General features: G+C 49.1%; 2 protein-coding genes and 1 long non-coding RNA gene across 3 annotated transcripts; 1 reads left to right on the forward strand and 2 right to left on the reverse strand.

Moving 5' to 3' along the window:
* Positions 1 to 4,283: 4,283 nt before the first annotated feature.
* Positions 4,284 to 5,583, reverse strand: LOC4324564 (uncharacterized). Its single transcript, XM_015765566.3, has 2 exons — positions 5,104 to 5,583; positions 4,284 to 4,738 (listed from the first exon to the last, which is right to left on the reverse strand). The coding sequence occupies exons 1-2, from the start codon at positions 5,581 to 5,583 to the stop codon at positions 4,577 to 4,579; spliced, it is 642 nt and encodes a 213-aa protein (XP_015621052.1). The 3' UTR covers positions 4,284 to 4,576.
* Positions 5,199 to 7,154, forward strand: LOC107279849 (uncharacterized). The gene is made up of 2 exons (XR_001542412.2): positions 5,199 to 6,149; positions 6,820 to 7,154. It is a non-coding gene; the product is annotated as an uncharacterized lncRNA (long non-coding RNA).
* Positions 7,155 to 7,873: 719 nt separating this feature from the next.
* LOC4324565 (peptide deformylase 1A, chloroplastic-like) lies at positions 7,874 to 9,513 on the reverse strand. Its single transcript, NM_001428137.1, has 4 exons — positions 9,040 to 9,513; positions 8,778 to 8,867; positions 8,599 to 8,666; positions 7,874 to 8,495 (listed from the first exon to the last, which is right to left on the reverse strand). The coding sequence occupies exons 1-4, from the start codon at positions 9,421 to 9,423 to the stop codon at positions 8,255 to 8,257; spliced, it is 783 nt and encodes a 260-aa protein (NP_001415066.1). The 5' UTR covers positions 9,424 to 9,513; the 3' UTR covers positions 7,874 to 8,254.
* Between the last annotated feature and the right edge of the window lie 12,727 nt (positions 9,514 to 22,240).

The raw sequence follows: 22,240 nt of genomic DNA on the forward strand, positions 1-22,240 counted from the left end.
TTGGTAGAGCTAAAACTGTTTGGCTGAGCTCCAGCTCCAGGAGGAGAGGAGCTGAAGCTGGAGCTGTGCCAAACAGATTAGGAAATTTTTTTATCCGATTACACAAGACATACCCACCGCATTCATATATTCAGAAGTGCGATTTACTAAATTTATATTGAGAGTAAATTTTATAAAACATAGTCTATTATGATTCAACTTACACAAAACCACTTAGATTTTGATGTGGCACATAATCATATGTATTATAGTCTTAAAGCTTAGCAGTTATGCCGTTAACCAAATTGACATGCTCTATTAAAATCTTACATAGATGTAACATTTATATGATGGATAAATAACTCATAAATTTGAGATATGATTGTGAGTTTCGCAGATCAAACTCAAATGATAAATAGTTGTTGTTTTGCGAAATTTTGTGTCATAATACCTGGGGTTATGAGATTTTATGCAACTTATACCATAATTTTTTTTTGAAACGGGAAATTTATTAATCGGAAGATAAATCCTCCCTCACAACATGTGAGATGAGTTTACAAGAGTTACCCACAAAAACTTTGAGCTTGCTTCACAACTAACATAATTTGCTAGCTTGAACCTTTTTTAATACAAATTTTTTATTTCCGACCATAAGGAACTCAACCTCTTTTAAAAAAAAGGCATTGGTCGGTCTAACTCCTTAGAAAACCGCATATTGATCATCCCACTACAATATGTTTCCACAACTATAGGAAGCATCGTCCATTGCCCATTGCATGGCATGATAGATTCCCTCAACACAAGCCATAAGTTCCGTCTTCAAAGCACCACTTTATAAATCGATGGAACGACATGCTGAAAAAATCGAGGATCCATAACAATCTCAAAGGATCATGCCAATTCCGCATGTGCCATCTCGGTCTGGTGTGCAACTTATTTGTGGGTACCAAGATTTAAATTCTATGAGTATACTCATGTAACTTCACCACACCTGCCAATGGTTCCCGTTCAAACTCTTGTTTTTAATACCATAGCATGTTTTGGAAATTTTAGGAGAGAGCATTAGGAGTTTAGGTAGGGAATTAGTAGTGAGGATATCATGATTTTCTTTTTATCAATCCATTGTTTGGTAGAAGCTGTGGGAGTTTATATTGTGATAAGATTTTATATTAAGATAAAGGGTTGTGTCGAGGAGTGACCTTCTATAGCGGGAGGCCGTGAGGCCCTCCTTTGTGAGTTCGACCGGGGGCAGCGGGTGAGATTCAAGGATTCGGTGAGCAAAGCAGTGTGATCTTGAGGGGGTCAAGCCCCTCAAAGACGATGAGACCAAAAGGGTTTATACAGGTTCGGGCCGCTAAGAAGCGTAATACCCTACTCCTGTTCTATGCTCCTTGAGTGAAGGATTACAAGATCTTCTTGTTGGAGTAAAATGTGGTGTTGATCATCCGGGGCTAGAGACTGCTCTAGAGCGTCAAATGGATCGTCCCAGATCCATCCCCCTTTTTACTAGGCCTGAACCTTCTTTTATACCTCAAGGGGTTACCACATGGGCCCAAAAACCTAGCTCCGGTGGAGAAGTGTTTTGCATTAAGTGTCTGTCTTGTCTCTTGACTTGGAAAGCAAGCGCACGTCATCTTGATGATAGGGCCTGTCAAATCTTGCCGCCTGACACGAGGGGCTCCCATGTCAGCTGCTATTAATGGGTGGAGACTTCTGGGTCACTGTTTGCACCGGGAAACGGAATCCCCAATTGACCAGGGCGGATGGACCAACTCTGGCCGGGATGAGAGGTTAAGACCTCTCGTCATCATGACCGATGGGACAAGACAAGGTGCACGCCCCCTGACCCATGCAGTAGTACGCCTAACACCTCGAGTCCCGTCGGTCATTTGACCAGTCACAGACCAATTTAGCGCGCGGTACACGCCATATAAAATGCGGCGTGGCGCGCCTGCTCAAGTCACCATTAATGCGGGTAGGTGAGCGCTCGAAGGTGGCCACCTAACCTACCGCACGTGGTGACCCGCTAAGGGGGTCGGGGGAGCCCGACCCCTAGTCACATGAGGGAGTGGCCTCCGCCTCACCTCGGGCCTGACTCCCCTCGGGGGAGGGCCACGTGGTATTGGGGGCAGCCTCCTCCCTCTAGTCTTGAGACCCCTAGGCCCATATCATCGATAGGTTGATATTTGATTAGACAATGCAAAGAGGAAATACCTCAACTTTTACCCCTTAACTGTATTAAAAGCAATAGTTTATCCCTTAATTTTTGATCCCCATCCAACTAAAACTCTGAGTTCTTCCTCTCGCTTTTCGCGTACACACTTTTTATCTACTAAATGGTGTGTTTTTTTACAAAAAATTTCTATACGAAAGTTGTTTTAAAAATATATTAATTCATTTTTCAAGTTATTTTTAGCTATTAATTAATTAATTAATTATACATTAATAAACCACCACATTTTCTGTGCTCTCCCAAACACATATCAAACAAAGAAGTTAGCAATCCCATCTCTTTAAATTCCCAATCTCTCGTTAAAATCAGCACGAGCCTAAAAGAATCCGATGACAAAAAATTTTGTCCGCAGTATTTGTGTGGCACGCCATAGATATACAAAATCAGTACTTCGAATGATTGTCACTGCTACTAGTACAGCAGACTAACAAATTAGCTTTTAATAGCTTTATCAGGAGACATTTGACGACAAGGACAAGGTTGGTTTTGAGATAGGGTTGAAGGAATTCCTATCAACAGTCGACGTTGGCCCATTCGACTGGCGTGGCCAAAAAAATTTATTTTTGAAAAGGACTATTTTTAAAATCTAAAAATTAAAAGGTCTAAAAAATAAATAATTTCTCTTGCAGTAATGAGAAATGAGGGTGGGGAGTTCATGGCGGCTGCTGCTCAGTTTTTTGCCGGGCCGGCCAAAGAGTAGGGCTGTGTGTTTATTTCTTAAAAAAAAGTTGGAAGTTTGGGGAAAGTTGGAGGTTTGGAAAAAAAGTTGAAAGTTTATGTATATAGGAAAATTTTGGATGTGATATGATGTGATAGAAAGTTGGAAGTTTGGGATAGTTGGGGGTGAGCTCGCCGATGGAGGGGGGAGAGAGCTCGAGCTCGTCGTCCTCCGCCACACGGAGCTCGATATGGCCGCTGACGCCATCAAGCTCGTGCTGCCGAGCTCGAGCTCGCCCTGCCGCCCCGCTGCCGCCGTCGAGCTCGCGCCCGCCCCGCTCGCGTCTTGCTCGCCGACGCCTCCCCCCTCACGCGCAACCGCGGTCGGCGACACCTCCCCCGGGCCGCGGCCGGTGACACCCCTCCCCCCGCACGCACGCAGCGCTGTCGTCCTCCTCCCCCAGTCATCGCTGCTCAAGTCGAGCTCGCCCTGCCACCCTGCCGCTCACACCGAGCTCGTGTCCGCCCCGCTCACGCCGAGCTCGCCGATGCCCCCCTCTTCGCCCCCGCTCCCGCGTCGACTGGCGGAGGCACGGGAGAGGAGAGAAAGAAAAGGAAGGGAGGAAAAAGAAGAAGGGAGAAAAAAATATTAAAAAATTCCATGTCATCATCCACGTGGTATGCCACGTAGGTAAGACCACGGTCAAACGCGGTTTTGGACCGGGATGATACAATAAACCAAGTTTAGGGATCTCGATGTGCGCTTTGCAAGTTCGTGGACCTAGGTGAAACCTCCTGACAAGTTTAAGGACCGCTGGTGCATTTTACTCGGAAAAAAAGTTGGGAGTTTATGTATGTAGGAAAGTTTTGGATGTGATATGATGTGATGGAAAGTTAGGAGTTGGGGAGAAGTTTGGTGTGAACTACATAGGGCCTTGGTATACCTGTGTAATCTGATGATCATTTTGGAATGGTGGGTAAAATAGAATTTTAGCTATAAATATTTTTAATTGGTTTCTTTATATTTTTACAGCTTATCACTCAACCAATCCGGGCATCATATGCATCCATGGTTGCACAGCCAGAGGAGCTGATGGCCATCACGTGGTAGAACAAGTCTTCTTGGCTTGTAAACCCAGAGCTTGGACTAACCATGGAGCTTGGACTAGAACCTGGAAACAGTGAGCGGTGGTGATGACGAGATCCATCATCCATCCAGGTATTGTTTACTCCACTACTACAAGAGCTAGACACAATTGTCAACCAGCTACCTCATCATCACAGCGAGAGGTGGTATTTGATCAACCGTATTAGCCCGTGATTATCTCTACTAATCAGGAATCTCACAACGTGATCCTGACAGCGATTGTTGTATAGCCTCTGTCAGAGCTGTCCCCAAGGAGAACAACAACTACTACACCCAAACAACAGTTCATCATCACATCACTTTCCAAGTGGTAATTAATTAATTTACATATACAACCTGCTTTCCTATTGGTGCTTAGTATTCATCAGCACCATCCAACCACAGTACTTGTTCAGCTGCAACTTGCAACTCACGGACAAAACAATTATTTGAGGTGGTTTTCTTCCCCTGTTTCTTCACTCTCACAGAGCTAGACTAATTAATTACCCTTTTTTTTTCTCATGATGGAAGTGTATTGACCATTGAGACAAGAGATATGTCATGGTTGGTCCCTATGGAGCTCAAGATGATGCTAACACTTTCCTGATCTTGGTCTTGAACAGCATCACGATGATCTTATCCATGGAGAAGTAGAGGAAACAGCCTCTCGCATGCGTCACGAAAGAGCCGTAGCTTGTGCCGACGATGCAATGCCATGTAGGTCCATAAACTTTATCAAACTCCTGTTGGATATCAAGGACAAGATGTTAGAAGCCAAGCCAGATTACATTTTCCTTCAAAAACAAGTATTAAAAAGTGAAGCAGCAACACTATTTAGGTTCTAATATATCAGATAATGATTTTACTACGTGTTTCAGCATTAAGGCTATGTGCATTGCATGATACAGAAGATGCTAGAAGTGCATCTCATAATTGACAACATAAATGATAAGTTTCTAAAATTTGATTTCACAAAGAACCCGTCCAAAAGACAAAGGGAAGGAGCGTATACAATGAACGGAATCAGTGCAATCCCTTTCAGAATACAAAACAAAAGTAAACAAACAAGCGAAAGATCACAAATTGAAAGAAAAAAAAATAAGCTCACCTTCTTCACATCATGGGCCAGCTGCCTTGAGCTGAACTTGTCCAAGCTATCATGGGACCGCTTAGCACACCGGAAAGCATGCAGCTGCATAAATGGCGACATGTCTGCAGCCATCACCTTCACACCAAGCACAGAGACGACCTCCTTCATGTTGATCTCCACCTCCGGCATCGACTTCCTCCCGGGCACGATATCGATGATCTCCCTGACCTCCTTCATGTTGATCTCCACCTCCGGCATTGACTTCCTCCCGGGCGCGATATCGATGATCTCCCTCTGTCCCAGGCCAGGAAGATGAACTCTGGACTTCTCAAGGCAGATGTCGCCATCCTTCTGAATGGCTGTAGGAAATGTTGGAGCTGGAGGCTTGGCTTCAGAGGCAACAGGATGCTTTGTCTCCTTCACAGTTCTCCTCCATCTTCCACCGAATAGCCACTGCTCTGCCTTTGTCTTCCTGCTGCTACCATGGTGGGCTGCCATTGCTACCCAATGATCTCTCCTCCAATGAAGCAATGGTGACTGCGGATGTTAGCTCTGAATCTGAATGTGTAGCTAGTATCTCTCCTCTCCCAAAGATGATTAGTTCTGAATCAGTATGGGTCTTCCTAAAGCCATCTATATAGCAGAGTTGGAGAATGGCACAAGCAACCAGAATCTCTATAGTCTATAGTCCAACACCAATTAACTAAACTGATGGATTATGAGTTTGGATTCTCTGCAATGAGCGGGTGAGGCAAAGGACAATTTCCTCTACTTTAAAAAGGGAGAATAAACATATGGAGAACCGCAGACCATGTGCAGGTCGCCTTGTTGTGCGGCATGGTGCCCTGTATGATGGAAAAAAGCTAGTGCAATAGGCTAGTTGGTGCATTCAGGCCAGATTTGAAGGATCCCAATGACCAATCTTTATGACCAAAAGGAAGTTCTCAAGTACTCGACCACCTCACTGTGCAGCTCAGGTTCTATATTTTGGATGTCAGTAGGACCAGCCTATGTGAGAGTTCTGACAAATGTTCCATTTTCCATGACAAGCTCCTTCAGCCCAGGTAATGGACTGGAAACTTTGTCTAAGTTTGTAACAAGCCTGGATGTGATGATTGCTTTTGTTACCCACAGGAGTTCTCTTAATCAACAGGATTGGAGATAATGTTAAGACACTTGGCAACAGTTTCATACCAGTAGGCTGTAGCACTCAATTTCATGTAGTCCAGCCTATCTTTTACAAAGCTCAATGATAGGACTGTAGTATATAGACCAATGAACAATGAGAACAAATTATTGAACCCGTAGCCCCTATATCATAGGACAAAATACATAAAAGAGGCAAATATTAAAAAATAAAGGCATCTCTTTCTTGTGGCTTGCTGTGATGGTAGGTAGACTGAAATCATAACACTCCTGTAGATTAGTTATTTAACATGTTAAAAGTTTCGTAGTTATATCTAATTCTCACATTATTGTAGTTTTCATTGTTTGAAGGTATGTGTAACAAAGAAAATCTCAACTGCTACTTCGTATAAAACTCAATCCTTTGGTTTTGCACAGTTGCAGTAGGTGAATGCTTTGGGAGTTGCCTGTTTCGAAATTGAACGAATATTGAGGGCATGAACACTGATTCAAACATGATTTATGTGTTAATTTCATGGCTATGTCTATGCCTACAGTATATGATTGTCATACCATCTGAAAATTCTCCTGTTTTATTTTTCTTTACAGTGGTCTACAATTTGGTGCCTCTGAAACAAGTGAACCTTCATCTCCCAGAATCAGAAAATTGGTATCTTCAAAACACTGTTCCAAATGTATGCATGCCTTTAAAGTCAAGCATTCCATTCTTCAGAGCTTGGGGCTTTAAGTAGACTACAATATACTTGGGACTACGAAGATGTAACATTTTGGTTTCGAAGGATTAAGTTGATTTCTAATGTGTCATGTGTGGCCACTTGATTGCAACATTTATGTCCTCCATCTGCACCATGACTCACTTTGTACTTGTCATGATTGTTAAATGCTGATGCTCAAGTTATAAGGTCCATGTGTGAAGTTCCTCATTATTCTGTCGTAACTGATGAACTCTGTTTCCTTCAGGTTCAATTTATCTTATAAGTACATACTTGTTAGCTTTTTGTCTCATAATTCCTTCCTACAGTAGGAAGTAACAGATGCACTCCATTATCCAGACAACTGATTGTAAGGGTGTTTTAAAATATTATTTTAAGACACTTGGAGAAATACTTACATATTAAATGATACATCATAATGACAAACTGTTCATTTATTCTTGTGAACTTCTATTAGTGCTCATTTTTCTTATTCTATCTTTGTACATAATGTTCACTTCCTTGCGTTCAAGGCTCTTTGCGAACTTGCATTTTCAAAAGGGTTTAAATTATATATGGCTTACCTTCCACCACCCATCAAGCTATCCTAAAATTAATACAGAAAGGTATTGAATTTAATATGTTAGAAGGAATATTATATCATAATATACTGCATAAACAAACTGGTTCTGAGACATGATCAGACAACATAATCATGTTACACCCATCATGGATATGTTTCCTTTTGCTACTCTAGTTTAGGAAAACAACACATGCTGCTTTGAGAGACAGAGACACAACCATACCACCAAAAGCAATTTGTATAATTTAACCAACCACATTAGTTTACATAAACTTGGAAGAATCTCAACTAGCTTCAAATCTCAAAACAGATGAAAGAAAATTCAAGTTGTACGAAATATAGAGAAGTTCAAGAATATCAGAAATATGATAAAAATAATCAGTATACACTATTAAGTGTATGGTATTGCAAATTATGTTGAAGAGACAAAAACTGGAGGAAAAGGTACAGTTCTATTGAAGTGTAAAATTCCTGTTCTCCCAGAGTCCATGGACACCATACAAAAAACATTGAGCGAACATCTTACAACCAACAACGAATGTTACCACATGATGTCAATTCAACATACAAGGCAGTGATTCTCCGCATGTGTATGACCACAACAGACATTGAAAAATCAATTCATGGAAAATTGGCAATCACAGAAATAAGCAGCAATGCAAATATTATACTTGGGATAAATTTTATGTATACTATAGAGTGCAATTATCTCTACTTGGAAATTTTAAAATGTGGAATGCTCTCCACCTCAGCGTGCACCTATTGGAGGGCATCCAACAGGAAGCGGAAGATCCAAGTTATCAACAATTCTGAATGTCCTAGGGACCATCGTGTCAACATACAATGTACCTTCAAGATGATCACATTCGTGCTGCAGGATACGTGCCTGCCATCCTGAAGCTTCTACCTTGATGGGGCGTCCATTCCTGTCCAAACCTGAAACCTCAACATCCAGGTGTCGCTCGACAAGTGCCCTGTATCCATCTACACTGCCATCCCCAGAAGACACATGAGAACAAGCACAATGTAATCCAGTACAATGCATAATGAGAAACTAGTAATAACATCACAAAGAAGCATTCTAGCGAGTACCTCAAACACCCCTCGAAGAACAATGCAGTTCTTTTACTCGTCGTCTTAAGCTTAGGATTGATGATAACCTGGTATCCAAGGGACACAAGGAAAATAAAACGGCATGAGAAGGCGGCAATATTGCCTAATGATAATTGTTGGTGAAGGCAACTACATAGGACAAATGTACTACTACTCACAAGAAGATCGAAAGGACGGCGATCCTGCGCTTCAATGTCCTTCTTGGGAGCATAGCTGATGTATTCTTGGGTATCCTCCAGGACGATAATCTATGAAATTTTAACAGGTCGAGCAATTCAGCCATGTGTCAATCAGGAACAAACATAAGCAGGTAATTAAACAGTTGAACAGTAGACGACTTAGTGGAGTAATTTGGAGCAATTAATGCAATGGAATAATGCAGGAGCGATCGCACGAATCGTGTCCTCGGTTGCGGGTTACCTTCAAGGGGACGCCGATCTGCGGGGCGGCGAGGCCGACGCCGGGGGCCTTGCGCATGACGGCGACCATCCGGTCGATGACGCCCTGGACCTTCTCCGAGGGGATGTCCCCGGGGGCAACGTCCTGAGCCGGCTCGTGCAGGACGGGGTCCCCCGCCTTCACGGTCCCCGGCGTCACCGTCATCGCCGTCGGCGCGCCGCCGCCGCCCTTGCCTCCGAGCAGGCCCGACAGCCAGCCCCCGCCGCCCGCGCTGGCCCTCACGCTGCTCCACCTCCTGCCACCGGGGGATGCTCTCCTCGCAGAAGCAGCAACGGCGGTGGGAAGCGGCGCAGCGGGGGAAAGGAGGAGCGCCGCGGCGGAGAGCGGCCGGAGGTGAGCTTCCATCTCGCGAGCTCGGGTTGGCTCCGTGGAGTGGAGTGGATTGAATGAGGTGGTTAGCTGACGTGGCAGTTGGGCCGTGTAGGAGAAGTAGGTGGGCTGGGCTGGCGGCCTGCTAATTACGATTGTTTTTTGAGACTAAGTTCACCGGAGGTCCCTCAACTTAACAGCGAGTTTTTTTTAAGGTCCCTCAACTACAAAACCAGAGATGTTCGCCCCTAAACTCATTGAAACCGTTCCCAGGAGGTCCCTTGGCAGTATAGGTGGGTGGTTTCGCTGACGTTGCATTCTAGTCAGCAAAAATAAATAAATAAAGTACGTGGGGACCACATGTAAGTGAGAGAAAATGGTGCGGGCCCCACATCCCTTCCTTTTCCCCTTTCTTCTCTTCTCTCGTTTTCTTCGACGAGACGAGATGGGCGGGATGACGGCCGGCGAGAGCGGCGGCGGCGGCGGAGGGCGAGCGCGGCCGCGGCAAGCGAAGCAGGCAGGAGCGGGGCAACGGCCGACGAGAGCGGCGGCGGCGGCGGAGCGCGAGCGCGGCCGCGGCAGGTGAAGCATGCAGGAGCGGGGCGACAGCCGGTGAGAGCAGCGGCGGACTGCGGACGACCGCGGCGGGAGGTGGGGGCGGGATCCGGGAGGTGGCGGCGGAACCGCGGCGCGTTAGGGTCCCCGAACACGAGGTCATCCTTGAGCCCGCAGTCCACCGAGCGCGGCCTGTGGGCAGAATGGAGGCGGGTGGCGCGGCGGCACGCGGAGCGGCGTTGGACGGCGGAGGGCGAGCGGAAGGCAAGCGCGGCGGGCTGCGAGCAGAGCGGACGACGGGCGTCGAGCGAGCGAATGAGCACTGCAGGCGGATGAGGAGGCCGCAACGGCGGAGGTGGCCAAAGGAGGAGCGTGGCGGCCTACTCCGCCAGTCGCGTCGGTGGCGGCGGCGAGAGCGGCGCGCAAAGCGGACAGAGCGAACGAGCACATCGTTCTTGCTGCTGGTTCCCGCCGCCGCCGTCGCACTCATCGGAGGAGCCCAACGTGGTGGCGCGCCGCAGCGGCGGGAGCGGACGGAGTTGGGGGAGATGAGGCCGGCGGGAGAGGGGGAAAGAGGTGACGCGTCGCCGCCGCTCGCCCGTCGCGCCCCCGCCCCTCTGCTCCGCCCGCGCTCGGAGACACCGCCGCTCCACCTGCTCCGGCCGCGCACCGCCCACCCTCGGAGCCGCCGCTTGCCCGCCGTCGCGCTCGCCCACCGCTTGCCGTCGCCGTAGTCGCGCTCGCCCGGAGACACCGCGCGCTCCGCCTGCTCTAGCGCGCTGACGCCGCCCCTCCACCTACTCCAGTCGCGCGCTCGCCCATCGCCGCCCGCCGCCGGCAAAGAGAGAGGAGAGGAAAGAGAAGAGGAGAGAAAAGAGAAGAAAAAATAAAGTGCAGCTGACATGTGGGCCCCACGAAATTTTTTAATTTTTTTTTTCTGACTAGGATGCCACGTAAGCGAAACCACCCACCTATACTGCCAAGGGACCTCCTGTGAACGGTTTGAATGAGTTTAGGGGCGAAAATTTCTGGTTTTGTGGTTGAGGGACCTCAAAAAATCTCGCTGTTAAGTTGAGGGACCTCCGGTGAACTTATTACTTGTTTTTTGTGGCCTTGGAAGAAAGCAATTTCAAATTGGAAAAAGTATACCGAATGTCCCTCAACTTTTCATCGAGTTACAAAATCGTCCCCCAACCGCAAAACCTGATACATGACATCCTTCAACTTATAATATCGTTAACTTTAGGTCTTTCGGTTGTTTTGACCCCGGTTTTATCCGATGTGGCGGCTAAGTCAGCGTGGGACCCACATGTCAGGATGCCACATCATCACCCACACCGTCTGTCAAGAGCGCGGCGGAAGGGACATGCCATCACCATGGTCATCGGAGAGGATGTGGGAGTGGCAGAACCTGGCCATAGCCATGGTCCGCACCTTGCACCCGCCGAAGCTGCATTTCTTCCGCCTCGGCACCATCGCGGACACCGGCCTGACCACCTTGGACGCGGAGGGCAGCAGCGGCAGCTGCTCTGCCTCGAGCAGGCTTCGCCCATGCCACGCCCGCAGCTCCACCCGAGCGTCCAATAGAACCGCCAGTACACATCAACGAGATGCTTGGCGCGGCACCTCCGCCAACACAGCACCCCTCCCAGGTGAGCGCCTCCGCGGTGGCCTCCATCTCCGGCGAGGGAGGGTCATGGGGGATGATAGGGTTTCGGAGCGGTGGCGCCTCCGCTGTCGCCGCCGCTACCGCGGCGAAGGGATCGATAGGGTTCGGGTGGGACAGAGGAGACGACGGCCCGCGGGAGGAGGACATGGCGCCGCAGAGGTGGGATTTGTACCGGCGGGCGCCATCACCGCATCGCCGGCAGTCGGACCTCCTCTCTCGCCTCGTCCCGGTGACCTCCTCCTCACCTGCCGGCCGCCCTGCCCAGAGGAGAAAAGTGAGAGGGGGAGAGGAGGAGGAAGGGAAAGGAGGGGAAAGTGGCATCCTGACATGTAGGGCTCACGTGGGTATCACGTTGACTCAGCCGCTACGTCGGACTAAACCAGGGTCAAAACCACCGGAGAACCTAAAGTGAACGGTTTTTGTAAGTTGAGGGATTTTATATATCTGGTTTTGTGGTTGGGGGACGATTTTGTAACTCGATGATAAGTTAAGGGACCTTTCGTGTACTTTTTCCTTTCAAATTGGAAACCTAGGCAGTAGGCAGCAGGTTTGGGGGCCTACAAATTTGAGGGATTTGAAAATTTTGAATTTGGTTTTGGTTACCTCTTTCCAAATCTATACGTATAGCTAACCTAACATGTCTCATTTACTCGAACCTTATTTCAGTCATCCTATTTACTAGGCTGTACCCCGCGGGAACATCGTGAAGAGTACTATAATGGTAAGCATGCACGCAATATTTATAAAATGTGGAAATGAAGATTGATCTGGACAAAATGGCTAATTAGTTCCCTGATGCATATATAACCAAAAAGAAAAAACAACACCGTACCGGTGATCGAATGTAGGACAACTGTCCATGTAGTGTAGTATATACTAAGGGTGTGTTTTTCACACCAAAATTGGTAGTTTGGTTGAAATTGGAATGATATGACGGAAAAGTTGGAAGTTTATGTGTGCAGAAAAGTTTTGATGTGATAGCAAAGTTTAAAAGTTTGAAGAAAAATTTTGGAACTAAACTTGGCGTAAATAGCATCGAACATTTGGTTGAATTCGATGCTATTTAGAGAAAAGGTACCCAAAAGGCATAAGTTTAGGCAAAATAAACATAAAAGAACCTAAAAATATATATTGCGTAAAGCTGTGAAACAAAGGAGAAAAGGGACGATGAGCATAGCAAGCAGTAAATCAGAACCAACCATGAAAATTAAAAAACCCATTGGAGAAAGAGTGCAGCATACATCAGGGCATCAAATCTCTCTCCACTGGGGAGTGGGTAATGGATTTTCCTAGAGAAAGTTCCCTGCTTTCGATAAAATCTACTAAAGAATAACAACAGAAGATCACTGTACATGTCTAACGGGTACTGCATTAAGAAAAATTACAATGCATATGTGGGAAACATGATTTGATACCATCCCGTGAATATCCAAAATGAATATAGGACTTCTCAATCACGGTGAAAAACAGCGTTTCACAATGCAGGTCATTCTAGCATTTTCCATATTTATATTGATGTTACATTTAATATTAACATGAATATAGAAAATGTTAGAATGACCTATATTGTGAAACAAAAGGAAGTACATGATAATAGAGAAGGATGCATGATCTTTCCTTTTATCCAAAATAAACGGCTATCAAATGCCACTGATACCAGCACATCACAATTTTTTTTTGTTCTTTTTCCATGAGTGAAAATTATGATCAATGAAAGCCAAAAATTTTGAAGGAAAACAAAAGGAAAGATGCAAACGTTAGATTAAACTGGAAAGCAAAATGTTGATACAGAGTCAGTTCAGTGCCTCTAACTGTTAGCTTTGAGTGGCGATTTTTGGATTAATACCTTAAGTTAGTATAAAAGCTTTTTTTAACCCAAGTCCACCACATTTATAATTATGGGCTTGTTCAAATTGTAGCCAAAATAAACATTACCAAGTTTTGGCAATGTCAAAATTTTGGCAAGATGGCAATATTGCCAAAATTTTGGTATTATTTCTTATGTATTGATCAAATTTGGCAACAAACTAAACATAGCCATTTTTAGGTAACTTTGAAAAAAAATGGTATGGTTGAAACTAACATCAAAATGAACAACCTCTATGTTCACAGATCTCATATCAATAACTATAAAAGCACCCCTAAATTCAGAAATTAGGTACATAAGGCTAATCAAGGCGGCCCTCCAAAAAAAGCTGCTGCTATTTTTTTTCGCCGGGCGAAGTAGCTGCTACCTCCTCAAATATTTACGGAATACCATCATTGCAATGGCAATGCGCTTAGCCTATATATACAACACATTTATGTTCACTCATATCAAGTATTTTAATTAAGACAGCAAACAAATACTACCTCCATATTTTAATGCATGACGCCGTTGACTTTTTATCCAACGTTTGACCATTCATCTTATTCAAAAAATTTATTCAAAAAATTTATGTAATTATCATTTATTTTATTATAACTTGATTCGTCATCAAATGTTTTTTAAACATGACATAAATATTTTCATATTTACATAAAATTTTTAAATAAAACGAATGGTCAAACATTGATCGAAAAGTCAACGGCGTCATAAATAAGGAGGGAGTACCTTCAGGGACAGTGGAACAGCAAGAACAACACAGGACTTAGAAACAGTAGCAAGGCACGAATCGACGGGGTTTGGGTCTTTGGGAGGAAACAGGCAAGGTGACGGAGGAGGATAGCAATTGCGCGCGATACGACTCCGATTCAGCTTAAATGGAGGCCGTATACGGTGGACAGATATGGCCGGTGGCCGGAGACCGTCGCCAACCATAGCGAACGGGTACATGCCGGTCTGGCACGGCAGCAGGTGAGGATGGCAAGGATGGCAGAGAAATACATGGCTGCGCGGCAGACTGGCAGTAGACGCAAGAGATCGAGAAGGAGATGAAAGCACACATGAAGGCAGCGACAGGGGTAGCCGCCGACGAAGTTAACAGGAGGGCGTCGGGCGGCGGACGCAGGGAAGCAGAAGACCGCGTTTTCTTTTTGATAGACAGAATGACTCAACGCGATGGTGTATTGATCATGGAGCATTACATGCATAGGCCTCTATCTTCCATACTCACTCTACCGATTTATGGAAACATGACCGGAAACCATGATCGGGAGAAGGAAAGGGAGCCGGTGATAGAGGAGACATGATTTACATTCCAACACTTTTCCCCCGATGGATGAGGAGAAAAGCTATCCTAATGCTACGGATGGCCAGCACGCCTCGAAAGGACTGATCGGACGGCTAGAAATAAGATGAACAGTGGAACAGTAGCCTGGTAGCGTGGCAAAGAGCGCTGCGTTTACTGTAGCAAATGATCTTCATAGTCACATCCGTACTTCACCGAAAACTATAATCTTTATAGAATTGACTCATAGTCACGACTACTTGACGAACTGAGAGCTAACGATGGCTGTTTCGGTTTGAAGTCCTATTGAATTAGGTAGATTTAGTGGGGGAAAAAATTTAGGATTGGTTGTCACATTGGATATACAGACACACATTTGAAGTATTAAATGTAGTTTAATAACAAAACAAATTGCATGTTCCGTTAGAAAACTACGAGACGAATTTATTAGCCTAATTAATCTGTCATTAGCAAATGTTTACTATAGCATCACGTTGTCAAATCATGGCGCAATTAGGCTTAAAAGATTCGTCTCACAATTTACACGCAAACTGTGTAATTGTTCTTTTCCCCACATTTAATACTCTATTCATATGTCCAAACATTCGATGTGATGGGTGAAAAGTTTTTATTTTGAGAACTAAACACGGCCTTAGCCTCAGTCCAAATAGTAAACAAATATCTATACTAATATAAAAAGGATGAGTTCACCGCTTGCAATCCAACCGGTGAAATCAAATCTAACGGGTGAAAGAGATAAAAGTGGGCAGCTGGAATCACCAATTCGGAACCCTCCCCATCCCCATCCCCATCCCCACCGCGCTAGCGCGCGCCTTCATCGCCACCGCTGTCGCGCGCCATCCACGCCCCGCGCCCGCGGTATCCGTTGCACTATCCACGCGCTCTTTCTCTCCCTGCGATTGATGTGCAGCTCACGCCATTGAGGGGCAGGGGCGAGAGTGCTCCCCTCAATCACCTCCTCACCCGCATCGCATATCCATCATATCCTCCTGCTACTGCTGGCATTGCCCGTGATATGTCCTCTCCTACTCATCCCTTATGTGCCCTTGATGTGAGCTCTCTTCTTCCTCCCTGACCAGCCATGGCAGCATCGAATCTGAGGCGCCGGACCAAGCCATGCGAAGGCTTCGGATCTAGCCACCGGCACCACCACCAGTCTCAGCCTCGATGATGACACCGGAGAGGGGAGCAGTTGAGGAGGGGAGAGGGTGGGGATGGCGGCATGGGCAAAGCTACAGAGGTTTGGCCCAAGTCCTGTTGAGCCTCCTCGGCTGCGTTGACGCCCACCACAACGCACGTCGTCCCCGCGCCATCGAAACTCAGAGGTTGCTCGATGTCCACGAGGCTGACGCTCGCCGCTACCAGCATCCCCTGCCACCACACCCCTGCGGTAGATTTAGCCTATCCGGCTGGTAATTCACTAGTAATTTCTGAACTTATTTGTGCATTAAATCCTCGTTCAGGAATCAGCCGAGGTACACAAACTGACAATTTAATATACAGATTCATCATACTAATAACGTAAATACTTACAAAAGAAAAGAGAAAATAGCAGCAGAATTATGGTCTAGCGAAGCTCCGGCTCCACTCCCACAGGCAGCTCAACTGGGGTATAAGCCAAACGTCTTCTCCTTCGCAACTTGTCTTCAACTGAGGTTTGATTGATTATTGCAAGGTGAGTACATGGAATACTCCGCAAGCCACATAGCAAATATGCAAGTGCACAAGGATACCAAAGAATGGTATAATATAGGGTTCATTTGTAAAAGCAGTATTTAGCAAATATTTGAGAATCGTAAAACAGTAGAGTAATTAATCATCAATATTAATCAACACTGAACAACACACCCATGCTGCACAGGCCCAACCATCCTGGACAACCATACCCGGCTGTACAGATCTATCTCCAAACCAGGAATATAGCATTCCAAACCAGGAGCTAAATTAATTACCATCAATTACCACATTATTATTAATGAGTAGCGTGGGACTAATCACGAAAGACATTGTTAGACCCGCCCATGACCACGTGCACGGCTATTCGAATAGTTTTACTCTGGCCAGAAGTGTACCACTGTACCCACAAGACACAGCCCCACGACATGTCACCATGCGCCTCAATACCACCACGGTACCTCGGAAAGGAGCTGTGACAGTACCCCTCGCATAACACAATCCACCACAGCGCACCGTTCCTAGATCATAATCAATCCCTTATAAACAAGGCATGGACTCCCCAGCGACCCCCGTGGGCTTATCTCCGCCACTTCTCAGTCTGGTACCCTGCAATGAACTATGCTATACAAAAGGTAAAGCCGTTGCCCATGCTGGCTTGTGGTTAGCACGGTTAATGTTTCACAACCGAAACTCGTGAACCGGTCCTTAATTGTCATGAGCACGACCATCAAAACCATATGCTCACAACCCACCATTATCAAGTTTTAGTTGGCAAATTAATTAATCAATCACGATTGACCATCGTGAGCTACAATTAAATATCCATCAATAAGTAATAGTAAAACATTAGTTATCCCAATCGTGTGCTAATGTTTCTAAGCATAGCTAAGCAATTATATCTGTCGGTGATATGGGACCGGGAGTATCATGACCAGAGGCTTGAGGCAGACGCAATCGCCCACGTGGCCTGGCACCTTCGGGGACGTCGGGCCCGAGGGTGAGGTGTCCGCCCTCCTCCTGATTTCCCCCGAGGGGGGGGTCGGGTTGCGCTTGCCCCGGCCCCGAGGGCCGAGGCACCCCGACCCCTTAAAGAAGTCTGCGCCACATATATGGGATAAGTGAGCACAGCTGTGCTCACCTAACAGCATTTATTACAGTCTGGTCAAGCGTGTCACGCTGCATGTAACGCAGTACAGCACGCTCTTTTATCCGGTCTGTGACCAGTCACAGACCGGTCAGATCAAGGGTTAGGTGGCGACTGGCGGTCTGACGCACGCCTTGCCCCATCCCGTCAAGACGAAAGCCTCTAGGCAACTCGTCTCAAGCCGGAGCTAGCGTGTTATCTCTTAGAGATGGCACGTTAGCCCTGGTTAGATTTATACCAGGCTTCATCCTAACCATTACAGGCAAGGTGTTACACGAAGAAGGGCAAACATGCATCTTGTTAAACTGACACATGGTGGACAAGAATGACCAGTCTGACACTGGTCGCGTCAGCAACGGGCAGCCACGATCCCACGTTGCGCCCGTCTCCGCCGGGAGTGGAGGTAGGTGTGGGCTGTCCCATCGAAGTGTCATTCGGACAGCAACCATACCAATCTCCGTCCATAAAGAGAAGAAAAGTCCAGTTTGGAAAGAGGAGGGTGCGTGTGGTATCCCCTTGAAGTATAAAAGGAGGACCTTGCCCATAGAGGGAGGGGGATTCTTTCCAGATTCAGAGCCTAGAACAAGGGAGAGGTCGGCCCACATTTTGTAGCTCTTCCACACACAAATTCACCAAAACACAGGAGTAGGGTATTACGCTTCCCAGCGGCCCGAACCTGTATACATCGTCCGTGTCTCGTGTTTCTTCCTGGCACGCGATCTTTCCACACACAGCGAGAGCTTGAGATCTCACCCTAAGCCCCCGGCCGAACCGGCAAAGGGGGGCCTGCGCGGTCTCCCGGTGAGGAGCCACGAGCTCCGTCATCTGGCGCGCCAGGTAGGGGGCTCAGCGTGTGTTTTCTGAGCTCTCAGACTCTTCCGTGGGCGCCAAGTTTTTCTTGTTCAGCCTAATGGCCGAGCAAGGAGAAGCGCACGACCTCTCTCCGAGTGTGAGCGGCGACGACGGGGAGCCGAATCCACGCCGTCGAGCTCGTACTCCCCCACCTCCTCTGCGCCAAAGCCCTAAGCAGGGGGAGGCGCTTGAGAAGGTCGACAAATCCGTGGCATCACCAGTTGCAGGTGGTGCAGGAGGACGGCAAGATGGGGAGCGCCGCCTCCTCGTCTACGGCGACGGCAGCACGCCTCAGGGTGCGCTTCAGGCTGCTGGCGCGCTCCTACGACACCCGCCTGTCGTCCATGACCCGGAGTCTCCAGCCCAACGATGGCTGGAAGACGTGGCCAACTTGGTCATGACGGCACAGCAGCGCCTGGGTGCTGGTGGACGGTCCGCCACCACCAAGACCTCCGGCGCCGCTACCACCGGCTCCGTGTCGTCAAGGCGGAGGGCGCGGCGAGCGGCGGCGGCTGCACGTCATTCGGCTGCCACTCCCTCGTCGACACCTTCGACTCGGGAGGATCAGCATGGGGAGCCGGATGCCCGCCTCAACATCGAGCGCCGGCGTAATAGCCGGCGTACTCCCCGCGCAACGGAGGACGCCTCTTCGTCCAGAGTGTCACCTCGACATGGACGTGAGGATCAGCCCTCCGTGCCCCCGGCCGGTGGTGTTGGCTGTAGAGCCTTTGTGGCGAGTCTTCGGAATGTCCGTTGGCCCCCAAGGTTCCGGCCCACCATCACCGAGAAGTACGATGGGAGCGTCAACCCCACCGAGTTTCTCCAGGTCTATACGACCGGGATCGAGGCCGCTGGGGGTGACGACAGGGTCATGGCGAACTTCTTTCCCATGGCCCTAAAAGGACAGGCGCGGGGTTGGCTAATGAACCTGCCACCCGCGTCGGTCCACTCCTGGGAAGATTTGTGCCAACAGTTCACCATGAACTTCCAAGGCACATATCCGCGCCCAGGCGAAGAAGCGGACTTGCATGCAGTACAGCGAGGCGATGATGAGTCGCTTCGCTCGTACATTCAGCGGTTTTGCCAAGTCCGCAATACTATACCATGCATCCCTGCACACGCGGTGATCTACGCGTTCAGGGGGGGCGTGCGGCACAACCGCATGCTCGAAAAGATCGCTTCCAAAGAGCCCCAGACTACCGCGGAGCTTTTTCAGCTCGCAGACCGAGTGGCTCGTAAGGAGGAGGCCTGGACCTGGAACCCCTCCGGTTCCGGTGTGGCAGCTTCGGCCGCCCCCGGATCCGCCGCTCAGACAGGGCGGCGTGACAGGAGGAGGAAGAAAAGGTCGGCCCATTCCGGCGACGAGGGGCACGTCCTCGCCGTCGAGAGCGCTCCGCGGGCCACCCGAAAGGGGAGGCCTGCGAGCGACAAAAAGAAAGAGGCTGGTACTCCCAGCCGGGAGCGCCCAGTCAGCAAGTGGTGCTCCGTCCACAACACCTCCCTCCACGATCTCGCGGACTGTCGCGCAGTCAAAAATTTGGCTGAGCGAACGAGGAAGTGGGAGGAGGACAGGAGGCAGGAACGCCGTGAGGGCAAGTCCCCGGCGGTTCCTTCCGGCAAACGGCGAAGTGAGGCCAAGCAGAAGGCCCCCGCTGTTGACATCGATGATGGTGATGATGGCCTAGGTTTCCAAGAACCTGGGGCCACCATTGCCACCGTCGATGGAGGAGCGTGTGCTCACGTCTCTCGCCGGAGCTTCAAGGCTATGAAGCGAGAGCTTCTGGCCATGGCCCCTACTCATGAGGCGATGCGTCGGGCGCGGTGGTCAGAGGTTGCTCTCACTTTCGACCAGACCGACCACCCACCGTGCATTGCCCGGGGAGGGCAGGTTGCGATGGTAGTTTCCCCCACCATCTGCAACGTGAAGTTGGGACGTGTCCTCATAGATGGAGGAGCGGCTCTCAACATCCTTTCCCCCGCGGCCTTTGATGCTATCAAGGCCCCGGGGATGGTGCTCCGACCGTCCCAGCCAATTATCGGTGTGACGCCGGGGCACACGTGGCCATTAGGTCACATCGACCTACCGGTCACCTTCGGTGGACCCGCCAACTTCCGCACGGAGCGGGTGAGCTTCGATGTGGCGGACCTCAGTCTGCCCTACAACGCGGTCCTAGGGAGGCCCGCGTTGGTGAAGTTCATGGCGGCGGTCCACTACGCCTACCTCCAGATGAAGATGCCGGGCCCCGGTGGCCCCATCTCTGTCCATGGCGATCTTAAAGTCGCGCTTGCTTGCATGGAGCAGCGCGCCGACCGCCTCGCTGCTGCGTCCAAGCCCGAGGGTGGTGACGAGAGGCTTGGCCCCTCTGCCCCCACCGCCCCGAGGCAGCGGATTGCCACATGCGACGAGGTCCCGGTCAAGGAGGTTGCCTTGGGCGACGGCCCATCCAAGACCACACGGATCGGTGGTCTTCTGGATGACAAATAGGAAGACGCGCTCGTCTCCTTCTTGCGGGCAAACGCTGACGTCTTCGCATGGAGACCAGCGGACATGCCCGGGGTCCCCAGGGAGGTGATTGAGCACCGTCTCGCCGTGCGGCCGGGCGCAAGGCCGGTCCGGCAGAAAGTGCGGCGGCAGGCCCCGGAACGTCAAGCCTTCATCCGCGAGGAGGTGGCGAGACTTCTGGAGGCCGGATTCATCCGTGAAGTCATCCATCCGGAGTGGCTGGCGAACCCGGTGGTCGTTCCCAAGGCGAACGGCAAGCTTCGGATGTGCATCGACTACACCGACCTTAACAAGGCATGTCCTAAGGATCCTTACCCCCTGCCTCGCATAGATCAGATTGTCGACTCCACTGCGGGGTGCGACCTTTTGTGTTTTCTAGATGCATATTCTGGTTACCATCAGATTCGCATGGCTAGGGAGGATGAGGAAAAAACTGCGTTCATTACCCCCGTAGGAACCTATTGTTATACATCAATGCCCTTCGGGTTAAAGAATGCAGGTCCTACTTTTCAGCGTACTACTCGAATTTCTTTGGGTAGCCAAATAGGACGTAATGTTGAGGCGTATGTCGATGACTTGGTTGTAAAAACGCGCAACCAAGAGACCTTACTCTCAGATCTAGCGGAAACTTTTGAAAACCTCCGCTCTGCCCGCATAAAACTGAACCCCGATAAGTGCGTGTTTGGTGTACCTGCGGGCAAGCTTCTCGGGTTTTTGGTCTCTGCCCGAGGCATTGAGGCCAACCCCGAGAAGATTCGAGCTATCGAGCGGATGCGCCCCCCCAGCAAACTTAGGGATGTGCAATGCGTCACCGGTTGCATGGCCGCCCTAAGTCGTTTCATATCAAGGCTGGGAGAGAAGGCGCTACCCTTGTTTAAGCTCCTCAAGCGCTCCGGGCCGTTCACTTGGACGGAGGAAGCTGAACATGCCCTTACTCAGTTAAAGGTATATCTCAGCTCTCCCCCGGTTCTAGTCGCCCCGGAGCCAAATGAGCCCCTGCTACTTTACTTAGCGGCGACCCCCCAAGTAGTTAGTGCAGCGTTGGTTGTGGAGCGCGATGAGGACAATCCTCATTCTGCGCACCCCCACTCTGTGCTGACTTGGCCCGGGAGCAGGCAGGGAGGAGAGGCCCCCGAGTCGAACGGTGGCCTAAGGCCCCCGACGACCGGAGTCGGCCCTCTGCCCGCTTGTCAGACGGTGCCGGGTGCCCCCGACCCTCAGGAAGGCCCCGAGGCCACTGCGGGAAGGCCGCATCTACCACCCTTTGACCCCGAGGCTAACCC

This window comes from Oryza sativa, chromosome 1 (genome assembly GCF_034140825.1).
Source record: "Oryza sativa Japonica Group chromosome 1, ASM3414082v1".
Taxonomy (NCBI): Eukaryota; Viridiplantae; Streptophyta; class Magnoliopsida; order Poales; family Poaceae; genus Oryza; species Oryza sativa.

Excerpts from the sequence above, each read along its gene's own strand:
- LOC4324564 (XM_015765566.3), bottom strand. The coding sequence starts at position 5,583 with ATGGCAGCCCACCATGGTAGCAGCAGGAAGACAAAGGCAGAGCAGTGG. Across the intron at positions 4,739-5,103 it reads TGGCCCATGATGTGAAGAAG|GAGTTTGATAAAGTTTATGG; the intron begins GTGAGCTTATTT and ends GATATCCAACAG.
- LOC4324565 (NM_001428137.1), bottom strand. The coding sequence starts at position 9,423 with ATGGAAGCTCACCTCCGGCCGCTCTCCGCCGCGGCGCTCCTCCTTTCC. Across the intron at positions 8,868-9,039 it reads AGATCGGCGTCCCCTTGAAG|ATTATCGTCCTGGAGGATAC; the intron begins GTAACCCGCAAC and ends AAAATTTCATAG. Across the intron at positions 8,667-8,777 it reads GCCGTCCTTTCGATCTTCTT|GTTATCATCAATCCTAAGCT; the intron begins GTGAGTAGTAGT and ends CTTGGATACCAG.